Below are 25,904 nucleotides of genomic sequence, written 5' to 3' on the forward strand. Positions count from 1 at the left end.
GCATTTTACTTTTTACATTTTCCTCAGCAACACAACAGTGGGCGATGAAAAGACGCTGATTGCGTTTTAATTCAGTGTAAACATAATATAACAATCACATATTTTAGTTCTTAAGCCAGAAAACTGTTGCAGAAGTTGTTAGTTTTGATCGAAACGAGATCAAGTTAATCAAGTTTCTTCAGTAAGCATTATTCAAACAAGGCTGTATCCAGGGGGGTAGGATGTTTGGCCCCCCCCCCTCCAAAATGTTAGTCTGTCTCGTAAAAACTTAACAAAAACGAATATAAACAAATTTTTGATGTTTTTTAAAGTTTTTTTTGTACCCCACCCCCGAAGAAAAACAAAATGGCGGACTCGTTCTTGTATTCAAATCATGGAGGTTCCTTTTTCAGACTAACTGTAAATTTAAACAGAAACTAACAGAGAAGCAACATTCACTCGTTGCGGTAATTAGTCGCCAAATTAAGAAACTTTAATTTCGGCAAGTAGGCCTGCACTAATTTTTTGTACACAGTTGCAAAAGCCATATAATTGATGGTTAGATTTGTTGTAAACAGGAGTGGAAAAGACGATCCTGTGCGAATACTATTGAGACGAGTCGCTCTTACAATACAGTTCGTTACCACGAGCTGTTTGATAAAGGCAACTAAACTTACAAAATGACGCGATTTAGGATTATGTCTATTTCGAGTCCTTTTTTTATTTAAAGAAACCAACTGGCTGTAAAATCCGGTTTACCAAACATTCATGCTGTTGAAGTTATATCACAAAGAAACAGAGAGATTACTTTGTTTTTGATAGATTACATTATATATGTGACAGGCTTTCCACAAGATGCCATTCTTTTTGTGGTTGCACAATGGAATTTAAGGTATGCAAGGTATACTTCCATGGTAGAAACTTTACGTTGATCATTATCTCTAATGTATTTTCGTAGGCCAATCACATTATTGCTTATTTCTGGAGGGAGAAGAAACCCTACCTTATTAAAACCTGATTGGCTTTTAAGCTTTCTGGCCGAAATTGAAACCAGGAAAAAGAAGGAGAAGTTAAATCCCATCTGATTGGCTCTCTTAGTAATATTTTAAGCCGTAAAAAGAAGAGATTTTTTTACAGGCAGTTTCTCCGTGGTTAGGGAAACTTCAACTGGCTCTGAAGTCCACTTTATCGAGCCATTCTGGTTTCCGAGGTGAATGCCGTATCCAACATTTTAGTTTTGGGGGAGGGGGTACAAAATATTCAAAAGACATTAAAGATGTACTTATATGCATTTTTTACTTCTAACGAGTCGAAAAAAATCGGGGGAGGGTTCAAACCCAATAGCCCCCTCTTGGATACGACCTGGATAAAGGTTATACCACAGAGAAACAGATATAAAATATTCCTCTAATTTCGTAGTAAAAAGTTTATAGTTTTTTTCTACAATAAGCACAGCATAAATATTATATATAATACATAATAAATATATATTATAAATATAATATGCTGGGACAATAAGGGTAAGGGAAGCTTCAACTGGTTGTAAAATCTAATTAACTAAAAAATTGATGTTGTCGAGGTTCTACTGCGAATTACGCATAAAAAATGAAAAATAAATACATGATTTCAGTCTTACGTCAGACGTTAGAAAAACCAGATAGCTGTAGAATCAAAAACCCAGATAAAAATTGGCAAGATAAAACAAAGGCGTGACTTTGGTTTTATATCACATGCCAAATATTTACTCGGCAATAAATAAAAATATATTAAAAAATAAATAAAAATTATATTACCCAGTAACGAGAGAAAAAGCAACCAAGTTTCTGAACTTTATCCATTTCCCAATTACCCATGAGCAGAATATTTAATGCTGTCTGACGTAATATTATTTGTTCTTTTTTGTAATTCAAACATTGCCAATTGCCCTTTTAAAGATAACTAATTAATTATCTTAAATTTATTTCAGCTAAACACAAAAACATTTCATAACGTTAATCTATGGCGAGTTCTTAAGGCAGTGGCGCAATTCATGCAGTTCCATTGACGGAGGGGGGGGGGCATTGGCTTCGAAGTTTTTTTGTCAATGCTAGATTTTGAAGAATACCTATTTTTAGTATTTTCATCGGAAATTGGCCTTGTTGGCGTGCTTTTATTGAAAAATAATCAATCCGCCCTAGATTTTGAAAAAAATTGTTTTTGCTTCCTAATTTTTGTGAATTAACGCCCCAGAATTTACGGAAATGTAGAACAGGTGTGGATCTAGAGCAAAATCTTAGGGGGGGGAATGTGTCAAGGGCATCAATAAGAATAATCTTTGGGGGGGATGTGACAAGAGCACCAATAATTGACCAAATTGACAAATTTATTTTTAAAAAAGAGAGTGAAAGCAGATAAAAACAAGGAATGAGGGTGCAAGAAAAACATGGGGATCCGCCAGTGATGTAGTATGGCGTGGGGGAGGTAAAAATATATTTTTAAAAATCTAGGAGAGATTTAAAAATCGTTATTTTCATTTCTTTTCAAAGAAAATACCAAATAAGCCATTTTCCAATGAAAATACCGAAAAGGGCACTTTTCAAAGTCTAAGGGAAAATCTTGAAAGGAGAGGCAAAGTTCCTCCTTCCCTAATTGACACCCCCGTTTCAAGGATGGCCATTCGTGATCTGAGAATGAAACCGGCGTAATTCTCAAATACTCGTTCAGAGAAAAGCGTGATAGAAGATTTTAAACACTCCTTTTCGAACGCTGCGTAGTCCACGTAGTAGGCTATCGGCTTTTTTCCGGCCGTTAATGATACTGAAAAGATATAAGCGGGAAACAATAATCGATGTCGTAGGCTGATTTCGCTATCGCAAGTACTGCTGACGCGTCGAGAGAAGGCATTTCAGTTTCTAAGCAACTGAACGGCCGTCCAAAGGTAAAAACGCGCATATACATGAAAATACAATTTTCGGAAGTACAATTTTCCGAGTTAGATATACCACAGAATTCAGGTCAGAGGCGAATTCAATGGTACAGATTTTCCCCCTGAAAAGATTTTTGTAGCAAAAACATATATATATCTGCAGCATTTTACCCCGTTGGCCAAAGTGGAAAAATCGGCATTTAGCAGTGTCAGCGAACTTTGGCATGTATTTAATTGCATAATTGGAACAAAAATACTGTTAAAAACCAATCCTAAAAACTTTTCACTTCGATTCTGTGTCTAGTGTAGCGTAATTGGTGGGAAATGTGCTGCAAAACTTGAGAAACTTGAGACCATTTTCTTCTGCTAGTTTATAATCTTGCAACAGGATTACCAAACAAAACTGATAGAAATAGGTGTAAGAATCAAATAAGGCCCATGAGACGGCTTTTGAACATAGTACCTAGCTATATCTGGATTTATAAGGTTTCAAAGATTTATCAAAATTGAAAACAAATTCCCAATATGGTTTTAAAGTTCTACTCAAATCATTAGAATTCTGTTTTAAAAACCAAAGGTCAAAGATAGTAGACCCAAATCAAATTCAGGAAAACCTTTATTTTCTCTCGGTTGAGACAAGTCTTAATTTTCTAAGCCTTACAAATAGGGAAGAACAAAAAATGGGAAATACATAATACCTCCCCGGGGCATCATCTCCCCGGGGAATCTTGATACAAGGTTCGTGGTTTTATTTAGCCAAAAAATAAATAATAAATAATTTATCATATTAACCGAACTCCTTTTAAAGTTGCTATGAAAGCCGTCAGAAATCTGACTTCGTCAAAATAGGTTTCAAGGGTTTTGTTTTTTCGTTTTTTTATTTGTTTTCAACATACCTAGATTTTAAAACGGTCAGGAAGATAAATTTTCCGTCGGTGTTTCAATAAAATATGGGAGAAATTAACTGAAGAATGTGAAAATTCTAAAGAATTAGCAAAAAACACCAAAACTTAAATTAAATTAAAGATACACATAAAAGAACATTTAATAAAGTTATACTGATTAGAACTGAGTGTGACCTTTGTTTTTATTAATCTTACGGACTCAAATATTGCCCAGTGAAGAATGACATGCGCGTTCACGCTGAGAATATGCAGCTTGGTGTCTATCCAACACTTTTCTAACATCTACTGTCAATATTTGTCAATTTGGTCAATTATTGGTGCTCTTGTCACATTTCCCTCGGTGATATATCTTGGTTAAGCGCTGTGTACCTTGAGGAGCCACTCCCCCCCCACCATAACAAAGTAGTACCCTTTTTCCATATATAACATTTATAACAATATAACATTGTTTGGTGAAATCCAGTACTTGTAGACATTCCGTCTCTTATTTGATCTGTGACAAATTTAAACTCAATAGACTATATCAATTACTTTTATTGCTTAAGTAATCGAGCATTATACGGATACTTCTGAAAAGTCAAGTTTGGTTAATGCTAATGAAATAAAATAAAATAGGATGAATACATAATAATTTAGAAACAAATTTGTGCTATATATTTGCACATTAGGGGGGTGGGGGGGTAAAGCATACCATATATTAAATACGTAACCTAGCCCAACCTAGGTACCTTCCCCCCCCTGAAGTCCAAAGAACAACAGTTTAAATATCGTAAATGCAATGAAAGCTACTCTTTGCATTCCATTTCTACATAGCGGTCTCTTGAAAATAACCAGTCTGGCGGGTTTCGTCTCTCATTAGCATATAAAAGTGTACGTTTAACGCACCAGTTTTGCTTAATAATAATCTCCGCTGTTCCAGTTCTGAAAAATTAAGCAAGAAAAACGGGTTTTAATTTTTATAAAGCAGTGAATACAATAAAATAAACACTCAATTAAACAAAAATACTCCGAATATTTCTGCCCCACGTCCGGGAGCCTTTCTCAACGGAAAAAAAGTGTTTTGTTTAATTAAGTGTTTATTTTATTGTATTTATTCACTGCTTTATAAAAATTAAAACCCGTTTTTCTTGCTTAATTTTTCGTAAATGGAAAAGCAGTGTGGTCTAAGAAATTATTTTGTTCCAGTTCAATTTTAGTCCCGTCTTTTGCATCCGCGTACAGTGTTTCTCCCTCATAAAAAAATTCATTTAGATCAAAATTTTAGACGTGGTAAAGAAAGAATTTTGATAGTTACTGAATTACTGAATTTGAAATCTTCCCAAGATTCTTCAAACCGTTAATTAAAAATTACTAGTCTTTATTGCGAACAATAATGTGGTTGTTCGACACCAGGGCGGCGCTAAAGAGATTATAATCCCACAAATTTCAAACTTAAAACACCCAAAAACATTTTTTGATTAGGACTATGCTGCATATTTATTTAACAATCCCATAATTTTTCGAGAGAGGGTGTGACGCTTAAAATCATGGGCTAAATATGCAGATTTAAAATAAGTCAAACATTCTACTCAAAAACTTCCTCTTGGATGGTTTGTATGGGGTGAAGATTCCTCTTTTTCCCCCAGTGGTGCAGATAGGATTTTCATCATTCCTTAAAAAACGGGATTATGATCAAACGCTATCCTTGAGAGCCCGCTAAATGATGACCACTGTATACAATTAATATAAGGTACTGGTGCATTATATGGTCACTTCTAAAAAGTCAAGTTTGGTTAATGCTAATGAAATAAAATAAATAGGATGAATATATAATAGTTTATAAACAAATTTGGGCTATATATTTGCACATTGGGGGGGGGGTAAAGCATAGCAGATGTTAAATACGTAACCTAACCTAGGTACCTTTTCTCCCTCCCCCTAAACCCCAAAAAACAACAGTTTAAATATCGTAAAGGCAATGAAAACCACGCTTTGCATTGCATTTCTCGAAAGCGGTCTCTTGCAATTAACCCGTCTGGCGGGTTTTTCGTGACTGGTTTCCTTGTAAAATATTTAAAGTGACCATATAACGCACCAGTACCTAATATTATATATATATATATATATATATATATATATATATATATATATATATATATATATATATATATATATATATATATATATATATATATATATATATATATATATATATATTATATAATTATATATTATATACAGTATCTATTATTTATATACAGTGATGATGACAAAGATAGAGGAGGCATGATGGCTAAATGATGGCGCTAAGTGATGACTATTTGGAGGAGGTTTGAGCCTTGCCTTTCCTAAAAGTCAGATATTAATACATTGTCTTCAAATGGAGTGCAAGTAATGTTTCCGACCGTCTTCGCCAAGAAAAAAGAGCATCCCTCCCCTACCCCCCTCCCAAAAAAAGTGTCTCTGACAAGAACTAAACAAATACTTTTCTTGAAGGCGTCTCTTTTCTAGGGGATAGAGTTGACAAGACGAGAAACACTAGACTTGTTTTAGTATTGATTTTTATCCAGTGTTACGCAACAATGAAGCTACAGAGCATAAGCCTGAGAGACAATGGAAAAAGAACAGTGTTGCCATGCAGTAATTCTTTTTTGTTGCTATAGAAACTCACAGCAGGTTTTTTATTTTTTGCATATATCAAGTAAATTCTTCATCAGCCTAATTTTCATACAAAACAGAGTCGGAAAGCTTTAAAAGAAACAAAAGTAAGAGAGCTGGGAGGATAATATATAAATATTTGGCCAACAGATTCAAAATACCCTTTAATTTTTTTTTTTTGTATGATAAGATTTTTATTGATACGAAAAAATTGTACCAATATCAGGTTTCAAGTCAAACCACAAACAGCCAAAAATACAAAGGTCAAAACAAATATCCTAAGACAAACAAAAACACCTGTAAAATTAATTTTCCACATTAAAACAACAAAAAACAAACAAGATTACATTTTAGCATAAGTTTCTAAAATATCAACTACACCACTTGCTAAGATGCATATACACACATTCCTGAAACAGGGGAGGGGTAGAGTAAAAAATACTGAAGATCCAATCAAATACCTCCACGAAAATATTAATATTCTATCAGGCCAAACTTAAGGTATTTGGATCTAAAGGCGAACTTCTGCTACGCATCTTATTCTAAAGGAACACGCCACGTCCCTCTCAATAGTTGATCTCGAGGCTCCAAACTATAGGTATGTACAACTAGTGTAACTTTCAATATGCGACTGTATGTTAAAAAGCATGGACGCAAAGTTTGGATGCAAAGTTAATTTATTGTGAGGGGGCTGTGAGGGAGCTGGTATTGAATTAGCCTACAATATCCTAACTTGAAATTAATATTTATGACTCTCCCCGCAAATGTACCTACAGCTATGCCTCCAATCGTGTTTACGGTTATATAGAGCTGTCTAACACAAGGTCCATTTTTCAGCTAATCCATCTGCTAAGAGTTTAAATTCTTTGACACAGGGATTCACGTAGCAGGAAGACCTTGCGGCCTTAGCCCCTTCCTAAGTCCTGGATTTTAACGAATTTTTGGGCTCTACTTACTCAGACCATGAGTAAATTTTGTTTTCTTTTCATTTCCCCTCCCCCCTCCCACCGAAAAAGACTCCACTGTATGTACCTGGTTAGGCAGAAACTTTTAAAGAAAATCTGAGGACTACTACCTAGTTCTCGGGCTGTTTTCGGAAAATCAATGTTCCTTCTGCTCGGAACGTGGTCTAAGAGACTTTAATCAGAATATCATCGCTCTTCTTCGGTCAATTTCATACTGGCCAGACAAATTTAAATCTAGGCACTTTTGACTGAGTTCTTTGGTCATTTTTCGGAAAAGCCAGCAACCTCTAGCATCTTGACAGTTCAGTTAAGAAAAAAAAAATCGGTACTTGTATGATATAGCCCCAATCTAATGTTCTTCTAACGCTTCTCAGACGCTCAATCCTAATGAAATATACCTAAATATGATAAAAATATAATAATTTAGAAACATGGGCACCCATATGGGGGGGCAGAGGGAGGCTCCAGCCCCCCTTGGCTGAATGACGCTGCCTTATATTTCTATACTTTTGTTTGAGATTTTTACTATGCAGCATTGGAAGTTCCGATTAGACCAGGTAAACCCCCTTAAAAAACAGCTTATAGGCGCCCATGTTTAGAAACAAATGTGATCTATATATTTGCTCATTAGGGGGTGGGGTGGGGGTAAAGTATAGCAGGTCTGCGTGCCCAATGTATTAAGTACAATTATTCTGCATATTATGAAGTAAGAATTGTTTTCTAACTTCAAACTTTCCAAATACTTTACCACTAATGTGCAAATATATGGCCCAAATTATATATTTCCCATCTATTCTGTCACTTCTCTTTGTCTTGTCTCACGTTAAGCTGAAAGAAGCTAACGAAAACACTGGTTTTATAATGCACCAATGAATGAAAAACTTGAGCGGTAGGGACTATATCATACAAGTACCAATCAATCTAATCAGAATGATGTAAGACCAGAGAAAATAAGATTTTAGCAAGTTCATTCAGGCACGCAAGCAGAGACTATTTTTTGTCCCTGAGGCATCACCCCCCCCCACGTACCTCCCTGGATTGATTATCCAAAAGACCCTGCTAAAAAGTATGGAAAACAGATCGGAGAGGATATTCATCCCTATCTTTGACAAAGGCATCCAACGGCATCTAGCACCCAGCAATGGATCAAATCTTATAAATCAGTACACCACGTAGCACGCATCAAGCGTGGTGAAACTATACCAGACATGACGGATCTTATCCACACGTGGCGCTCGTACAAAAATCGGCGGAAGGTAACAAACCTCTCGCCACCCACTGCACAGCAAAAAGCACCCAGCAAATCCATTAGTATGGTTGTATAAGCCTCCCAAAAAGTCTGAAATAGCGATTTGTAAATTGAAAAGTCAGCCATTGTCTTTTATCGCACTTCGGGATACCACTGTTAGGGTAGTCGACCATTTCGGTTATCTAGGTCTTCCCATTGGTTTCTCGCTACGCCACACCAGATCCATGCAGCTAGACCATCTCACAAGACGTACATCTGCTTCCTATGGATTGATTGTTGCAGCAAAATTTCGACTCATCCGCCCATTATTAGCTAGCCTTTTCAATTCCGAAGCCCTCCGTCACATTTTATATATTACTCCATTTTGGAAGCTATTTAATAGAAATGATTGTCTGAAAGTCCGGTCAATTTTATTTCGGTTCGCTAAATATTTGCTTCCGTCCCCACCTTGGCGTTGGAATTCCCCATTGCTCAGAAAATTTAAACTCGCTGGCCCTAATCTTGCAATTACTAAATTAATTGTCAAGCATAACTGCAAACTCAATTCTTCATAGAATGATTGGTATCATGCTCTAATTCAGTAGTGGTTAGTACTTTTGTACGTTCGTGCATGGCCGTGCTTAGTGCAGTAATATTTAAATAATTCATGTTTTATTTTTATCGTTAAATAGTGTTGCTATGACACCAGTTAGTACAGTAATTGGATTCTTGTTCATGTGTTTCGGTTTTGGTTGTTTTTCTTTTCTTTTTCCTGTACTTCGCCTTATCATATTTGGCCAATGATGGGAGCACATTTTTGCTTAACTAGTCAATGTTTGCCTTGGAGACTAACTGAAACAATTTTTATTTATTTTTTATTCTTCAGTGCAACATTATACTAGTAGCAAAGTCGCTAGTTGTTTCTAATTCTTTTTATATTTACTCCGGCAGCAAGTATCCAAAAGGTGTCATGGGGCATGTTTTGTCAAGCTTAAATTTACAGGTTACCGCCTCCCCAAAAAATAGAAAATAACTTTAATTGATTGGCATTCATTTCATCTTGTCTTAGTTTGTTCCCAAAATATTTAGAAGCTTACATTTTTTAATGATCTTTTTTTTCCCTCTTCTGGGCACACAAATTTGAGAAAAGTGAGATTTTGGTATTAAAACTGCTTAACAATATCTAGAATACCAATTGTAAAAAAAGGTGGTCGTTAATAATATGAAATGTACTTCTAGTTTTTCTGATCGTGAAATGTCTGCTATATCACATTACCCATTTTTTCACTTACTATTTTTCTACCACTACTATTTTACCGCTTACTATTTACCGCTTAACTTTTGAATTACCACTTACTATTTCAGGCGCTTAGATTTCCTCTGTTTCAGCGCCCCCCCCCCTTCGCTGCAGTTTGGGGACGGAGATTCTATTATCAATACTTAGCATGCTTGGATTCTACAAAACTACACGAACTCTACAATCAGCAAATCAGAAAAGTCATGAAAAGAATTAGGTCTGTCTTCATGTTGCTTTTTCAGGTGAAGTCACCCATGCTTTTTTCTTAGTCTCCATAGTGGCTCCATTAAGGCTGCAAAAGGTAGCATAGGCACATTCGACAGTGACCTTTTCTAAGAATAGTAAAATTTGGTGAACAAAAAGCTGTTTTCACGTCACCTGAGACGTCACCAGCTTCACCTGAGAAAGTCATAATGAACACAGGGTATTGTGATTCAAAATCTTTGTTAACGTTTCATTGAAAGAGCAATAGAATTCCGCTACGACCAGAATTTGGGGGAAAGTATAGGTATAGTGATGCACCGATTGCAGTGAGAGGGCTAGTACTGATGGCAAGGCCGTATCCAGGGGGTTTGAACCCCCCACCCCCCGAAATGTTTGTCCGACTCGTAAAAAACGTAACAAAAATGGATATAAACAAATTTTTGATGCGTTTTTTTAAGTTTTTTGTCCCCCCCCCAAAAAAAAATTATTTTTAACCCCCCCCCAGGCTCTTTTTCGAAATCACCATAAATTTCTTTACGCAATAACCCCCCCCCTTCGAAACAAATCTTGGATACGGCCCTGACTGATGGATCACAAAAAAAGCTGAAAAATAGAATTTATAAACGATAAATATACTTACACGAGGTGATGTTCCTCCTTAATCAAGTACCAACAATACCAGTGGAAGCTAGTGTGTGAGTGGGCACCCCTCTTGATCAGGAATATCATAGAGGCTATTTAGATCCATCACAATTTTGAACACGCATGCGATTTTACACTTAATACAATTTTATTTGCACATTTCAACGTTGCAACGAATTTCAATACACGAACACTAGGGTTTCACTACAGCCTGAGAATTATTATGGAGAAACACAGGTGAAGTGATCACCAATTTCAGTGAGAGCACTAAAATTGATAGAGTCAAATTAATAAAAAAAAAAGATTAGAAAAAAACTTAGAAAAACTTACAAGAACTACTGTTCCTCCTCAAGCACGTACCACCGATATCAATATTAGCTAATGTGGGAGTGGAGCTCCCCTCTCGGTCAGCAAGATCGTATACGACAGATCCTTCACAGTTTTGAACACGTATGCAATGTTTTACACTCAAACAATTTTCTTTGCACGTGTCAACGTCGCAGCCCATTTCGATGTCTATTTCCTCAGGATGAAGACGCTGAAAGCCTCTTGGAGAAAGCTGAATAACACCTGGAAATAATCTTATTTAAGAAAACGATTTCTAATAATTTCACAGGGAGTAAGTCGCAACAACTGGAATCACAACACACAGGGAAATGAAGCCTACCTTGCCATGAAGATCTACAATATATAAAAAAAATAACAAATAATTAAAGCTACAAATTACATCTTTCACTCCAGCATCATATTGGCCTGATCAAAATGAAAGTCTCAGAGAATCTAAGAATTATTGGCAAGCTAAAACACACATTTCCAGGCAAAGGTGGATCTAAAGCAAAATCTTGGGGAGGGGGGATGTGACAAGGGCACCAGTAATTGACCATATTGACAAGTTCATTTTAAAAAAAAAGTAAAAAAAAAAACACGGAATGAGGGCACCAAAAAAAATCCTGGAGGAACCAGGGTCCCCCATCCCCTAGATCCGTCAGTATTTCCAGGGTTTATTCTTAAAACCCTTTTCTACACCATAGTTGAGTCAGATTTTTCATATTCAAATGTTATTTAGATGTAAACCATTCCCTCGTTACTGAGGTACTTTCAAACATTTAACATAAAGCTAGGAATATTATTCAGGAGACTATTTCTTTATTTAAACCCTTTCTTGATTAGAAATGCCATTATTCTCAGCCGTGCACTTCTTTCACTTTCCTTAAGTTATTTGACAACCTTTCTACTGCAGCAATAACATATCCTTTGTTTTTGATTATTCGCTTTTTTGTTTTTTATTATCTCCACGTTTCTGGTTTTGATCATTCGCTTTTTTCTTTTTTATCATCGCCGCATTTCTTAAAACTTGCTATACTTCATAATCCATCATTGCGGGCTCAACCCCCCTAGAGCTTGTAACATGATACGGAACTCGCTCCCACAGTCTGCATGAAGCTGCAGCTCGTTTGACATCTTCAAAGACAACGTTACAGGACATATAGCTAGTAATTGATTTTTTTTTTCTTTCGGTTATCCCTGGAGTCGATGTCTCTGTGCTGGCTTTGGTTGTTTATTAGAGCTGATGAAGTCATGCACTACCCCTGCCTCGCTTGTGACTGAAGATTTTTGAGTTTGGTGACTGGATTTGTTTGTTTCTTTATATATATTTTTCGTGGGTATTTTTTCTCCCCTGTTCTTTTCTGGCCATGGAGCCTTGCTGGGGAGATTATGTTGAAGTTGTTTTGATTGCTGATGTCAATTCGTTTTTTAATAAAGGACTTAAAGAGAGAAAAATCGTCATTTTCAAATCCTAGTCTTATTGTTTTTTAGCCCTAAAATGTCAAAAGCTTACTGGGGAGACTATGTTGAAATTGTTTTAATTGCTGATGTCAATTTGTTGTTTGATAAAGGAGTTACTGACAGAAAAATCGTCATTTTCAAATCCTAGTCTTTTTGTTTTTTAGCCCTAAAATGTCAAAAGCCAGTAGAGTTAACTCTTAAAAACAGTCTTTTACTGCAATTGTCATGACTCATATGACTCAATTTCTTGAGACAAATTTAATAATAAGGAAACCCAAATGGTTTGTTTCCATCCTTACAACCTGTTATATACTCAAAACCTTGATTATACAAAACCAATTCATCTAAATCATTATTAAGCTCCCAGGACTTAGTGTTCCAACGTACTCTACTACCACTACTACTGACAACTCCCTGCCGAACCAAACCGTCTGAGGCCAAAACAGCTACGTACGTTCTTTCTCCATCCTAATCTATTCAGAGCCCCCCCTTTACACCTCCCAAGAAGTTCATATTTTTCTTAAATTCGATTTGCACCCCCCCCCCCAACCCATTCGGGGATGACTTACTTTTCGTTTGACCCAGGACGGTTGGCCAAAAAGGACAATATTTCCCAATATGGCATCCTTCATCCGCAGAACGTGTCTTAGCCATCTCAGCCTTTCACTCTTTATACACCTAGAACATGAAATAGAACCATATTTGGTATAGCTTACTGTCTAAAATATGGGCAGTCAAACGGGCACCCAAAATAATCCATAGACCATTACCCTGGAAAAAAAATTTACAAAGTCTCCTTCGTCTTTCAGGCCACTAGCGCTTCAGGAGGAGTCTGTGAAAGACTTCGTAATGAAAATAATGTAGAATTTGTATTGGGACAGAAGGTGATGGGCGATTGAGTAGATTTTCTAAGTATCTGGCCTATCTTTTCTTCCCCTTCTCGGGGTTGTTAGAAGCGTTTCATCTGTATTACTGATTGGCCTATTTTGTGAACTAGCTTTTTAGACGATTTCTTTGGTTAGGTAGTATGTACCCCTTGCGTCATCTCGTCGGGCCCCTTCTTCTACAAGTCAAGCTTTCTCATTTAGCCATTGTCACGTGTTTCAGCTGGCGCAATTTTTCACTTTATTTTTGCCTCTCTGTATGTTGGTCTTTATGAAGCTAGGAGAGGGGTCACGATGAAGGATGATTTGTTTCAGTTTAAAAAATTGATTAGGTCAAATTTTCCTGTTGGACCTGCCATTCGGATAATGGTTTTCCAAAGCTGAAAACTTCTTTGGTAGTATCTTTCTAATTTAAGCGGATGGTTTTCAGTCCTCTTCGACATCTTCGTCCTTGAGTTTCTCCATGTCAAAGTCCTTGACTTCTTTGCCCTTGTGTTTCACCGTGTCAAAGTTTCAACGGGATTTTGTTTGCTGTCGTAGTCTATTAGAGCGGCATTTCATCTTGAGACTCACAACAGAAAGTTTATAGTCTAACCCTAGATCAATGCACTTCATCGTTTCGTACATCTCGTAAATCTTTGTACTTCTATCAACCTTGTCCTTCATCTACTAAGAGTCGGAAAGTGATCAATTTGTTTTTTAATGTTTCATCTTGGGAGGTCCACCTGTATTTATGAATGTCATTATGCTTCAAAAAGGTGCCACCTATAAGGAGGTAATTCAACATGCAAAACTCACCAATGGAGCTTCATTTTCCCTCTAAACTTCGAATTGCCACTTTGAAGCATTTTGTACAAGAGCACTAATTTGAATAAAAAAGGGAACTAAGAAAACAACCTTGAACTGAGTAAAAAAGATACACTGTCGCTTCGTAGAATTCACTCTCGCTTTTTTGAAAACCAACAGACACTTCTTAGAAACCAGTCTTGACTTGCCCGACGGCTGGCTTCCCAAAAAAATAATTTGCATTAAGTCAAGCCTTCTATGCTATACATTTGTCTTCCTTATTTCTATAAAAAGGTTTTATTAAAGTAAATAAAAAACACAACAATAAAACCAAGAAAACTCAAAGGAAAGGTTTACCTTGGAGTTTACTTCTCCGGATTGGGTTTGCCGTTTATTTGAGTTGGTGGAATAATGTCCTACCCCCCTGCCTAGCTTGTGATCTTGGGAATTGTTTAGGTTGGCGACGTGAATGCATTATGTTAAAAATATTTATTGGGTGTATGCGTATTTTGTTTCATTTTTGTTTCTCCCCTGTTTTATCCGGACCATACAGCCGTACGGGGAAGACTGAGTTGAAGACGTTGAAGTGTTCGTTGTTAAATTATTGATGAATAAATACTCTGAACCGCCAGAAGGTAAAAAGTTAAGCCTCTTTCGAATATAAACTGAAATACACCTTACGCTAATGCATAATATAGATGCCATACCGGGCGTTGTGGCAGCTGGGATTGAACCCCGGATCCCATATTATCAAGCAGAGGTCTATCCCCGGTGCTAAAACTGGGTCGTTGGATTATATTTATCCCATTATGTAGTATGCCTCTAATAATGATTTATCAATCCTATAGTGCGATTGGTCAATCACGTTTATGGTTTGTATGCCTAACGGATTTTACATAATTACCATCGGACTCATCTAGGTTTTCCTCCACTCACTTCAATTAGTCAAATGGTGTAGAACCGCGATCCCCAACGTGGGGCATGGAATATTTTGGTGGGTCATAGGCAGGATGTACACCCTTCGACTGACAATACTCTAGAGCCATAAATTAAAAAAAAAACATGTAAATGAAGTCACATTCACAGCCATTTAAAGAGCAAAACATCCACGATTGTATCGTAACGATGTCATGCATTGTGTGAAAGGTGTTGCATACAGATAACAATTTCATCCACATAAAATACACCTAGAGGACAACTCGAAAAAATATATTTTTTCGAAAAATATATTTAAAAAATATAAAAAAATATATTTTATATTTTGGGTAACAAAATTTAAACATCACGAGGGGGGCATCAGGATTTTAGAAATGCCGAGGTGGGACATGGCGTAAAATCGGTTGGGAACCACTGGTCTAGAAGTTTAGTTTCTTTTAAAAGTTAATCCCCTATCCGTGTCTAATTTATCAATGGACATGGCCCGTTACAAAAAAAAAGCAAAAAACACTTTCTGATAGCAGGATTTACGAGACTGTATCATTATATAGTTAAGTTGTTAATTGTTCAAAAAAAAAAATTGGCTCATTAACAGGTTTGAATGGATTACCTTTGAAATTTGGCAGAAATGGTCTTATTTCTGTTGGAGCACGAAGGTAGAAGTTCAATTCTCTTGCAATTAATTGCTTGCACAGTGTTGACCTATCAAGGACAAAGAACCGGGTGTGACCTCCAACCTGAAAATTACAAATAGTAATCAGAAAATTCACTGTAATTGCAGTTTTTTTTTCAACAAGCTACCAGTAGATAAACCGAAAAGAGTGTGTATATTCGTTAAAATTGACGACCATTAGAGCTGAAGTATTATGTCAGGCCTACACTAAATGCTAAATTCACTGCCGCAGTGCAATTTCCTTTAAGTTTTATCAGATGCGACGTCAGAGAGAGCGCAGCCACTAACACAAAACTACGCCCAAGGTTCCATTCGTGCGTTAATGCGTCAGAAGTGTAATTTCTCCAAAGCGTTCGATTTGAAATAACTCAATATACAGCCAATTCAAAAAAGCCCCCACACTGGCATAAGTGCGCCTCATTACGCTTCTCGCACTGATTTATAACAAGGCCCCATACTTGAGAAAGTTTATTGTAAACGTTGTGAATTTCTACGCTCAATCGAATTTGAATTTTTATAGTTCAATTCCAATTGACTTTTGGAAGTTCTTGATCTTTTAAACAGAAAGTGAAATCAAATTCAGGATTGAAACTAGAATCACGCATTATTCTCATAAGATGTGTTATTTGATTCAGCGAGAGCCAAGCGCAACACAATCAATGTAATTTGGCTTTCACGACGGACTTACCCCCTCCCCGAGATTTTATTTACATGGTCGGTCTATAGCTACTAACTATCACTGTCAAACACTGTAGGTGAAGTCCAGCGGGAATATACCTAAGTAGAAATTGGGTCTTTGAAGCCCATGCCCACAACCTCAAACAATCGAATTGTTATGAATTTTTTGTTGATTTATCTGTTTTTCCATATAATTTGCATTTTTTCCAAATTAATGCTCCTCCTCTACAAAGCCGTGCGTCACTTCAAAAACTGCGGATAGGACTAAGCAAATAAAACACCTAAAAAATGGGTCTAATAGCAGTTAAAATAACACCTACTCAATATTTCACTCCATTAGTGAATGAAAGGTATCAGAGTAAAGTTGAATTAAGAGTTTCAAGTTCAGGAGTGATCGGGAGAGGGCTTATTTGATCAGGAATAAAAAGTTCTAGTGTACTTTTTAAGTGACCAAAAATATTGGAGGGCAGCTAGCCCCCTCCCACGCCCATTTTCCCCTAAAGTCATCTGATCAAAATTTTGAGATAGTAATTTTTCCAGAAGAGTCGAAAAACCTAATAACTATGTCTTTGAGGATGACTTGACCCCCCACAGTCCCCGGGGAATGGCTACAAACTATGAATTTTGCCCATTGTTTACTTATAGTATTGGTTATTGGGAAGTATAGCCTACATATATTTTTCAGTGAGGGGAACTTTCTATTGAGGAATGTTTCGTGGTGGAAGGGAATTTTCCATAGAGGGGGAGCCGGATTTCCGGCATTAATTAAAAGAGATCAGAAATTAACTAAAAAAGAAGTTTTTCAACTGGAAGTAAGGAGCAACATTAAAACTTAAACGAACCGAAATTATTATGTATATGATGAGGTTGCCTCCTCCTCAAAAAATTCGCTCTTTACACTAAAGTTTGAATTTTTGTTTCAATTATTTAAGAATAATTAATAAAATGATAAACTGTTTTAAAAGTTCTAAAAAAAACTTTAGCGTAAATATCGTGGTATTGAGGGGGGGGGGGCAACCCCCTCATATACGTAATAATTTCTGTTAGTTTTAAGTTTTAATGTTGCTCTTTACTTTCAGTTGAAACATTTTTTTTTCTTTTTATATTTAATTCTTCAAGATGTGTGCTCGTTAAAATTGCCGACTTCAGAGGTTGCTTTCCTTTCTTACTCGGTTGTCTTTCGCCAGCTTTGGGAAACGGGGGAATGTCTACTGGACTCAAAATGCGTTATAGTGCCAGCACCTGATCAAGTTGGTTAGAGGGCCTTGTTTGAAGTTGATGGACCAGGAAAAGAGCTATATACATCGATAATTGTTCCAGTGATTGAAATATCTTCATTAGCCGTTACTAGACTGTCGGTGACAAAACTTGGCAAAAATTCATCTTCTGTAAATATTTGCCGATTATATCGTGCAATGCCGGATCTCTCAAATCCCGAAATTTTGTTCTTGGGTGTGATAGTGTTAGGAAAAGCATTTTGGACTACTCCAGGAATATAGTTGATAGTAATAGTCTTAAGTGGATTACTTGTCATCCAGTTATCTACTGCAGCAAAATAAAACTTTTTTGAAAGGCACGAAGATAGGTATGACCAACAGTGGCAAGCGGTGAGAAGTATGTGGTGGGAACGACATCAATACAATATCATTGTGTCTACAAAAGCCCAACACGTCCATTGAGAGATGAGAAGGATGGTTGTCTAATAATATCAGACATAGATTGTCTTTTGGTGACCGGACATGGTTATGAAAGTGTTGTGCATGATTTACCAATGTAATCGGGTGGCCCATTTGCAATAAACTTCTCCCGGTACTTGTTAAGAATCCAGAAACTCGCGAGAAGTGAAGGTACTTTCGCATTATCAGGGCCTCTCTAAAAAGTCAAGTTTGATTAATGCCAATGAAACAAAATAAAATGAGATGACTATATAATAGTTTAGAAACAAATTTGGGCTATATATTTGCACATTAGGGGGAGTGGGGGGCAAAGTATAGCATATATTAAATACTTAACCTAACCTAACTTAGGTACCTCCCCCCCCCCAAAAAAAAAAAAAAAACACCAAAAAAAAACACTTTAAATATCTTGAAACCACGCTATAGAATGTATTTCTCTACTGCGGTGTATTGAATGATCTTGTAAAAAACGAGTTTTTCATTGCGTCTTTCCCGTATGACAGTATCATATTTTGTTGAACTTTACAGAAGTCCTGATAATGCGAAAGTACCGAAGTGAAGTTTCGTTAATGCTAATGAAATAAAACAAAATAGGATGAAAATATATAAGGTACTGGTGCATTATGCGGGCATCGCTATATACTGTATGTGGAATATTAGGTTAGGCAAACCAACTTTTTGCTTACATTGCCGTACACAACACCTCCAAAATTGTCCAATAAGCTTCTCATACAAGTATAAAGTCATGATGTGTCCATTTTCACACTCTTTTGTCTTGGGCAATAACCCCTCATCCTGTAAAAAATTAACTGCCTCTTTTTCTGTCTTCGGCAAATCCCAAATTGTAATTTTAACATTCATATTAATTCAATTCCACTCTAACAACTGTTTTAGTACCGGGTATCTGTCCCTCCCGTTCAACTGTAGCATTTCCCGTCTGACATTCCACATACAGTATATAGCAGTGCCCGCTTAATGCACCAGTACCAAATATAATAGTTTAAAAACAAATTTGTGCAAATTATATTTGCACATTAGGGGGGGGGTTGGGGTGAAGCAGAGCATATATTAAATACGTAACCTAACCTAGGTACCTTTTTTTGCTCCTAAAACCTCAAATAACTAAAGTTTAAAAATAGTTCCCGGAGTGAGCAATACCCCACAAACAGCGGAAACCGTTTTTTCCATTAGGATTTCATTAGATTCTAGATGCAATTCATCGCCAGTTTCTGGATTCTTAAGAAGTACCGTTCTCCCTAAAAAAAAACACCCTAGGAGATACGAGGCATATTTTTTAAGTAAGTACTGTTTTGGAATTAAAAAAAAAGACGTGCAAAGATATCGCAATAATTTAATTTTTACATGAAAGCCTGTACCATAATCTACTTTTATATATAATTTCCGTGAATATTGAGGCACTTGTCATAACATGGCACCAGTTTTTTAATACCATCCTTATAAAAATCTGCCGCCTGACTTGTTAACCACTTTATCACAACTGTTTTGACTTCGTTATTGTCTTAAAGACGCTGAAAACCCAGGTGTTTCTTCAAGTGCAGGAACAAATGGTAGTCGCTGGGCGCCAGATCAGGGCTGTATGGAGGATGATCTAGAATTTCCGATTTAAAAGATTTGATGAAATCTTTGGTCCGATTAGCCACATGTGGACGGGCATTGTCATGCAGCAAAACGACACCCCTACTCAACTTGCCACGTCTTTTGTCCTGGATTGCACGACACAGATTGTTCAATATCTCACAATAAGACGCTGCATTGATTGTCTCATTACGAGGCAGAAACTCCACTAGCAATACTCCCCTTTTGTCCCAAAAAACTGTGCACATGATTTCCCGGGCAGAAATTGTTTGCTTAAACTTCACTGTTTTGGGAGATGATGAATGTCGCCATTCCACTGGATTGTTGTTTTGATTCTGCTGTTACGTAGGCCACCCATGTTTCGTCACCAGCAACAATTTGGTCTAAAAGATCTTCATCTTCATTGTGGTACCGCTCAAGGAAAGTCAATGCACTGCCTAAACGTTGGGTTTTGTGCAAATCCGTCAACATTTTTGAAACCCAACGTGAACCCAATTTCCGGTAATTTAAGTTCTCAGTCACAATGCAATACAAAACATTACGAGAATATTGAGGAAACCAGTCGCACATTGATGAAATTGTAAAGCGTCTGCTTTTTCTCACCTTTTCTTCCACTTTCTGCACCAAATCTTCGTTAAAGACCGAAGGACGCCCACTCCGTTCTTCATCATGCACATTTGTGCGACCTTCTTTAAATGCTCTCACCCATTTCCTTACCATTCCATCACTCATAATGTTTTGTCCGTAAACTTCACAGATTTCACGATGAATACCGACCGGTTTTACGCCTTTAGCACTAAGAAGTCGTATAACAGCCCGTACTTCACAATCAGCGGGACTCACGATTGTCGGATGCATCTTAAACACTCAGTAAGCAATGTATACAATGAAGAATCAGACTTTAATGGCGTCAGTGCGTAGACAAGAGATGTAGGTAACCAGCACGCATGCGCAGAACGCCGACCGTAGCGCTGCGGAGGCGGAATCGCAAAACGGTTTTTACTTATTTGAAATCAGCTTAAAAAGCCGATTATTTTGATATATCTATTTGTATAAAAATTCCGTTTTTAAAGTTTCGGTTACTATTGAGCCGGGTCGCTCCTTACTTACAGTTCGTTACCACGAACTGTTTGATAGGCAATTGCGTCTCTTCGTGAATGCATTGAACCATTCTCGTGTAGCTAATTTGTGTTTGATCCAAGTGTCGGGGACTGATACTTCTGAGCGGTTAGCCATAGCTAGTTCATAGACTACTATTTAAAAGCTAGGAGGAGTCAGCCCATGATATATTTTGATGAATATTATGACGTACTCTCTAAGCTGTTCTTCTAGTTCATCACTAAATATTTTCATCGGCTTAACATAACCCATTGTGAGTCCCCCCCTCTCATTTATTTTTCTTCTTAATGATTAGAAACAATGTCATTTTAATGATTCCGTAAGGTGTAGCTGCCTCCCTCAATGTCATATTCTTAACCTTAACAGATACAAATACTTTTTCAAAGGATTGTATCGGTGTTTTGCCTCTTTTTGTCTTCCTCTTGTACGTTCGTACCACGATTTGAATTAAACATATTGAATCACCGAAAAATTATGCTGGGGCACATTGATACACTATATCAATCTGCCCCCAACCTGCCGTATCAACTTGCCTAAAGTGCCCACGTGTTATTTAAAGTAACATAACATCGAAACTATAATAGCTTATTTTAATAAATCTAAATTAATTCATTCGCTGAAAACAGCTGAATAAGGTGTGATGATAGTTGAGGAGTTATTTTTCATATAAAAATATTAAAACAAAAAACATTATATATTCAATTCAACATATAAGAATTCACTTTTCGTTTACAAAATCACACTTTTCATCTCATATGAACTAACACTGCCATAACCAAGGCCGTACCCAAGGGGAGTAGGGGGTTTGACCCCCCCCCCTCCTTCCCTCGAAATGTTTGTTTGACTCATAAAAACATAACAAAAATGGATATAAACACATTTTTTATGTATTTTTGAGGTTTTTGTGTAACCCCCCCCACCCGGGTACGGTTATGACTCATAACTCCAAAACTACCCATAAAGGTGCGTCACTGTAAAGTGACTGGTTCTCGGTGGTCCGCTTGAGGCTCCGCATGCGTATGGATTTTTAATAATTTTGTATTAACCTCAGGGCCAGATTTAAAGCTTGGACGCTTCTAGGCCCAATCGTTTTTGCCGCTCCATTTTTGCGAGATTTTCGGAGAAATCCCCAAAAAATCGAGGATAGTGAAAGCACTGAACAGAACGCAATTGATGAGCCAAAATTCAAAGAAAGAGATGACCAAGTGACCAAGGAATTTCTGTGTTTTCTTTATAATCACTTTTCTGTGAACAGGCAGCGCGGCGGCAGAGTGCACCTGGCACTTTGACGATAAATCAAATCAGTCCAGTTTTTTCTAAGAAAAAAATCACTCAGTGAATCCAGGCCTGATCAACCTGCCCCCTTCTCAACTAGCCCCCCTCTCCCATACGATCCATTCCATACGATAATATAACATTCATCGATCCCGCCGGAAGTCAATACTTTCGGTACAAACCACACAGATTAGACCCTTACTCGCTTTCTCGCAATAAACTTAAACCGCTGGCAAAAGAAAAACAATATGTATATCTGTAAAATTTTCTTTAGTTTGATGGATTATCAAAGGCGAATCTCGAGCATTTTTATTGGGAGAGAGGGGGAGTAAGAGGGGTTCATATCCTGATAGTCAAGGGGCATGGGCTATATAATATTTTTTTTTCAAAATTATTGGAGGGGGGCAACTTCCCCCCTCGCCCCTCCCAACGACACCTCTGTGGATTATGTCTGTACCTCCAAAATATTTTCCTGCTCTCCCAATATTACAGAAATTAACCCTTTGAAAGAGTGAAAGTCTTCGGAATTTGATATATAAGGGGCGAAAAAAGGCAACACGAACTCTTAGCAATAATAAAGCATGTAACAATCATACACGAGAAGTTGCCCACTTTCTACCACCTGATGCACATCTTGCAGTGCCACTCGCTCAATCAGGCGTGAACAAAATTGACACCACACTGCGTTTCCTTGCGCCACGCGTGGCACGGGCTCTTGGTGTACTCTCATGCTGAATATATCATGCAATTCCTAAGCCATATAACTAAGCTATTGGATTAATTCTCAAAATTTCACCAAATCCTTTACCTTCCCTGCCCATACACTTACACAGCAGCCTATTACAAGGAGGGTGGGGGTGTTTTCAAAATTGAAACACAAAATGCATAGGGAACATTTCGGGAGTAAACTGGTCAATAACCCCCGTATATTATACGGGGGTTATTGACGGGGGTATATATGTATATATATATATATATATATATATATATATATATATATATATATATATATATATGGTACTGTTCTGAAATGCGGGAAACACGGGTCGAGAAAAGCAAAGCTCAGATAGCCATTACCGGATAATTGCATAACTGACGCTGTATAAAAATGGGTTTCTCGCTCTTGGAACTATATTTAAACTTTAGTTTTTTGAGGTTTAGGGGAAAAAAAGGTACCTAGGTTAGGTTGCGTATTTAACATATGCTATGCTTTACCCCCATTTCGGGGGGAATATTTTCCTCGGGGGAAGGGGAGTTTTCCGGGGGATATGTTCCGCGGTGGGGGGGGGGGCTGTTTTCCGGGTGGTGTAATCGCCGGGGGGGGGGGGGTAAACACCTAGAACTGCATATATATATATATATATATATATATATATATATATATATATATATATATATATATATATATATATATATATATATATATATATATATATATATATATCAACTTCTCTCTCACAGAGAAAAAATTTGACACGGCCAAGAAGAAAAACAAACAAATAAAAAACACTACCGTACTTTACATGGGCAGTCAGGCAGTCAGGACAGACAATAAAAGAAGCAAAACCCGTAGGCAGTCCAGTATTTATAAAAGAAGTAATTAACGGTTTGCATGAATTAAACTCAAGCAAAAACCATAAGAAGAAAACATGAAAAGTAATTTGACTTTTAAATTAACAGAAAAATAATAGAATATCTAGGAGGGCTTTCTCGTGACAAATATTTACACTGACTCAAGGTTCATTCTCAGACCTTCACATTAAAAACTCAAAATACATTCCCTGTAAAAGATAGGCTTCGAGCAATTGCAGTTTGATGTTACTGTTGCGTGGAAAATAGCGAACTCTTCCCTTAGAGGGGGATGGTTCCTCCTAGATAACTCCCTAAGGCATCAAAATTTGGGAAAGACTATTTTTAGCTCTTTTCAAGAAAGAGGAGGGGGGAGTCGGGGTAATATAAGGAGCAATTTGCTTCTTTATGCCTGTATCTTTTAACCTATCTCTTATGCTTAAAATTAGCGCGTGTCTGAGTCAAGAGCAAGAGTGCAAGAGTCTGTGCATTCTAATTATTCTTTACGACATTATTCGAAAGAATAGCCACATTGGAGCAACATACATTAATTGGGGGGAGGGGGGAAGGGTTCATCTTTATCAATTCAGTTAATTCTGTCTGTTTGTACCTTTATTACATTTTTTCTTTGAGTGTTAAACAACAGTTTTCCTATATATAGTGAGACGAACTCAATATTTCATGAAATCCTGCTGTTACTTGTATGTGATTACTTTATTTATATTCCTAAATAAATAAAAGTGTAAAGCATACAGTGTCAACGACAACAGAAAATGAAATTCCAGTTTATTGAACGCGGAAAATGTGACGCGGACTTTGCGGTATGAGTCAATGGGTCAAAGCCTTCCCAACTTTAAGGCTAAAGCTCCGAGTAAACGTCGCTGAAAAAAAAAAACACTCTTTGAACAAAATTAAGTTTAAAAAATTTAATTTTTCTCATGGAAGTAAAGAACGAAAACAAAGCTGAAGACGAACAAAAATTATTGCTTCATAGCTCACACAACACATATCTGAAATACAGGTTCAAACAAACTGATTCGTAATGTTTCTTTAGATTTTTAGAATGCTGAAAAACTAGAGCTTTACTGAAAACACAAAATCGATGCAAAAAAAAAACGATTGGGAACGGTCCTTTAGTAGCCTGCAGAAAATAAAAGGCTTATCTACAAGGCTCTCAATAGTCTTTCACCGGCCGTGAAATCAGTACATTTTAGCACACAATTTTTAATTCCCTTAAAACTCAAATAAGAACAGTTTTCAATAAAGCGCTATTTTTTCAGAACTCTAAAAATGTAGTGAGATTTTACGAGTCAGCTTATTTGAACCAATATTGCAGATATAGCCTACTCTGCATAATAATTTTTTTTTAATTTTGACAATCTTTGTGCATAGGGTACTATAAACTGCCAGCACTTGTACACACACAATAGAGGGGTCACCGACTTTAATAAATAAAAAAATAATAAATTCGTGGAAAACTAAGAAAGTAAAAATTGACAAAACACATCGGCCAAAATCAGCCAAAATTATATGATAATCAAGTGAAAATGTTTTATGTGGCAAATAGTAAAATTATCAGATATATACCAGCTTGCGTCAGGAACGTGCGTCACTTCGATTTAAAAATATATTTTTCGACAAGATTAAAATTTTCTTACCGGATGCTATGCAGCCTATATCTGAACACGTATAGGAAGAAAACCCAACATATTTATAAATTATTATTTTGGTACTTGTTAAATATCCATAAAACACTCAAGAATTTGATCTGTCTGATCTGAGAAAAACTGGTATGTTTTTCACAATTGGTTATAATTAGCTTAGTCTCAGTGAGAAAAACTATGATGCAGGTATATTTTGATATAATGTTTACATATAGAGGTGATAAGATTAGGTTAGGTATTTAATATAATACGTTTTGGGCGGACTGCTTTCCATATTTTTCTTCTGTCGTTTCCATATTTTGTTAATAAAGAATCATATTTTGGTATTTTCATAATGATTAGCCCAACTAATCATTATGATTAACCTAACTTCACTTCTTGAGTGTTTCGGGATATCTAACAAGTACCTATGATTTTTTTTATTTTCTTCAGGCCACTTACGGGTTTTCTTGTTTCTATTCCTATTTTGTTACGTCGGTGTTGTACTTTTTTAAGTAA

General features: G+C 36.7%; 1 protein-coding gene across 2 annotated transcripts in view; it reads right to left on the minus strand.

The window, feature by feature from the left end:
• The window catches only part of Ip6k (Inositol hexakisphosphate kinase), a 110,424-nt gene that overhangs the window by 73,409 nt on the left and 11,111 nt on the right, over positions 1-25,904 (minus strand). For both annotated transcript variants that reach the window (XM_089105508.1, XM_089105507.1), the window contains exons 3-4: positions 15,767-15,893; positions 11,093-11,332 (exon numbers count right to left, since the gene is read on the minus strand). In XM_089105508.1, the coding sequence (XP_088961634.1) occupies positions 11,093-11,332; positions 15,767-15,893 (367 nt within the window). The remainder of the gene's footprint in view (positions 1-11,092; positions 11,333-15,766; positions 15,894-25,904) is intronic.

This window comes from Artemia sp. Qi Xiang Cuo, chromosome 19 (assembly GCF_049724085.1).
Source record: "Artemia sp. Qi Xiang Cuo chromosome 19, ASM4972408v1, whole genome shotgun sequence".
Lineage (NCBI taxonomy): Eukaryota > Metazoa > Arthropoda > Branchiopoda > Anostraca > Artemiidae > Artemia > Artemia sp. Qi Xiang Cuo.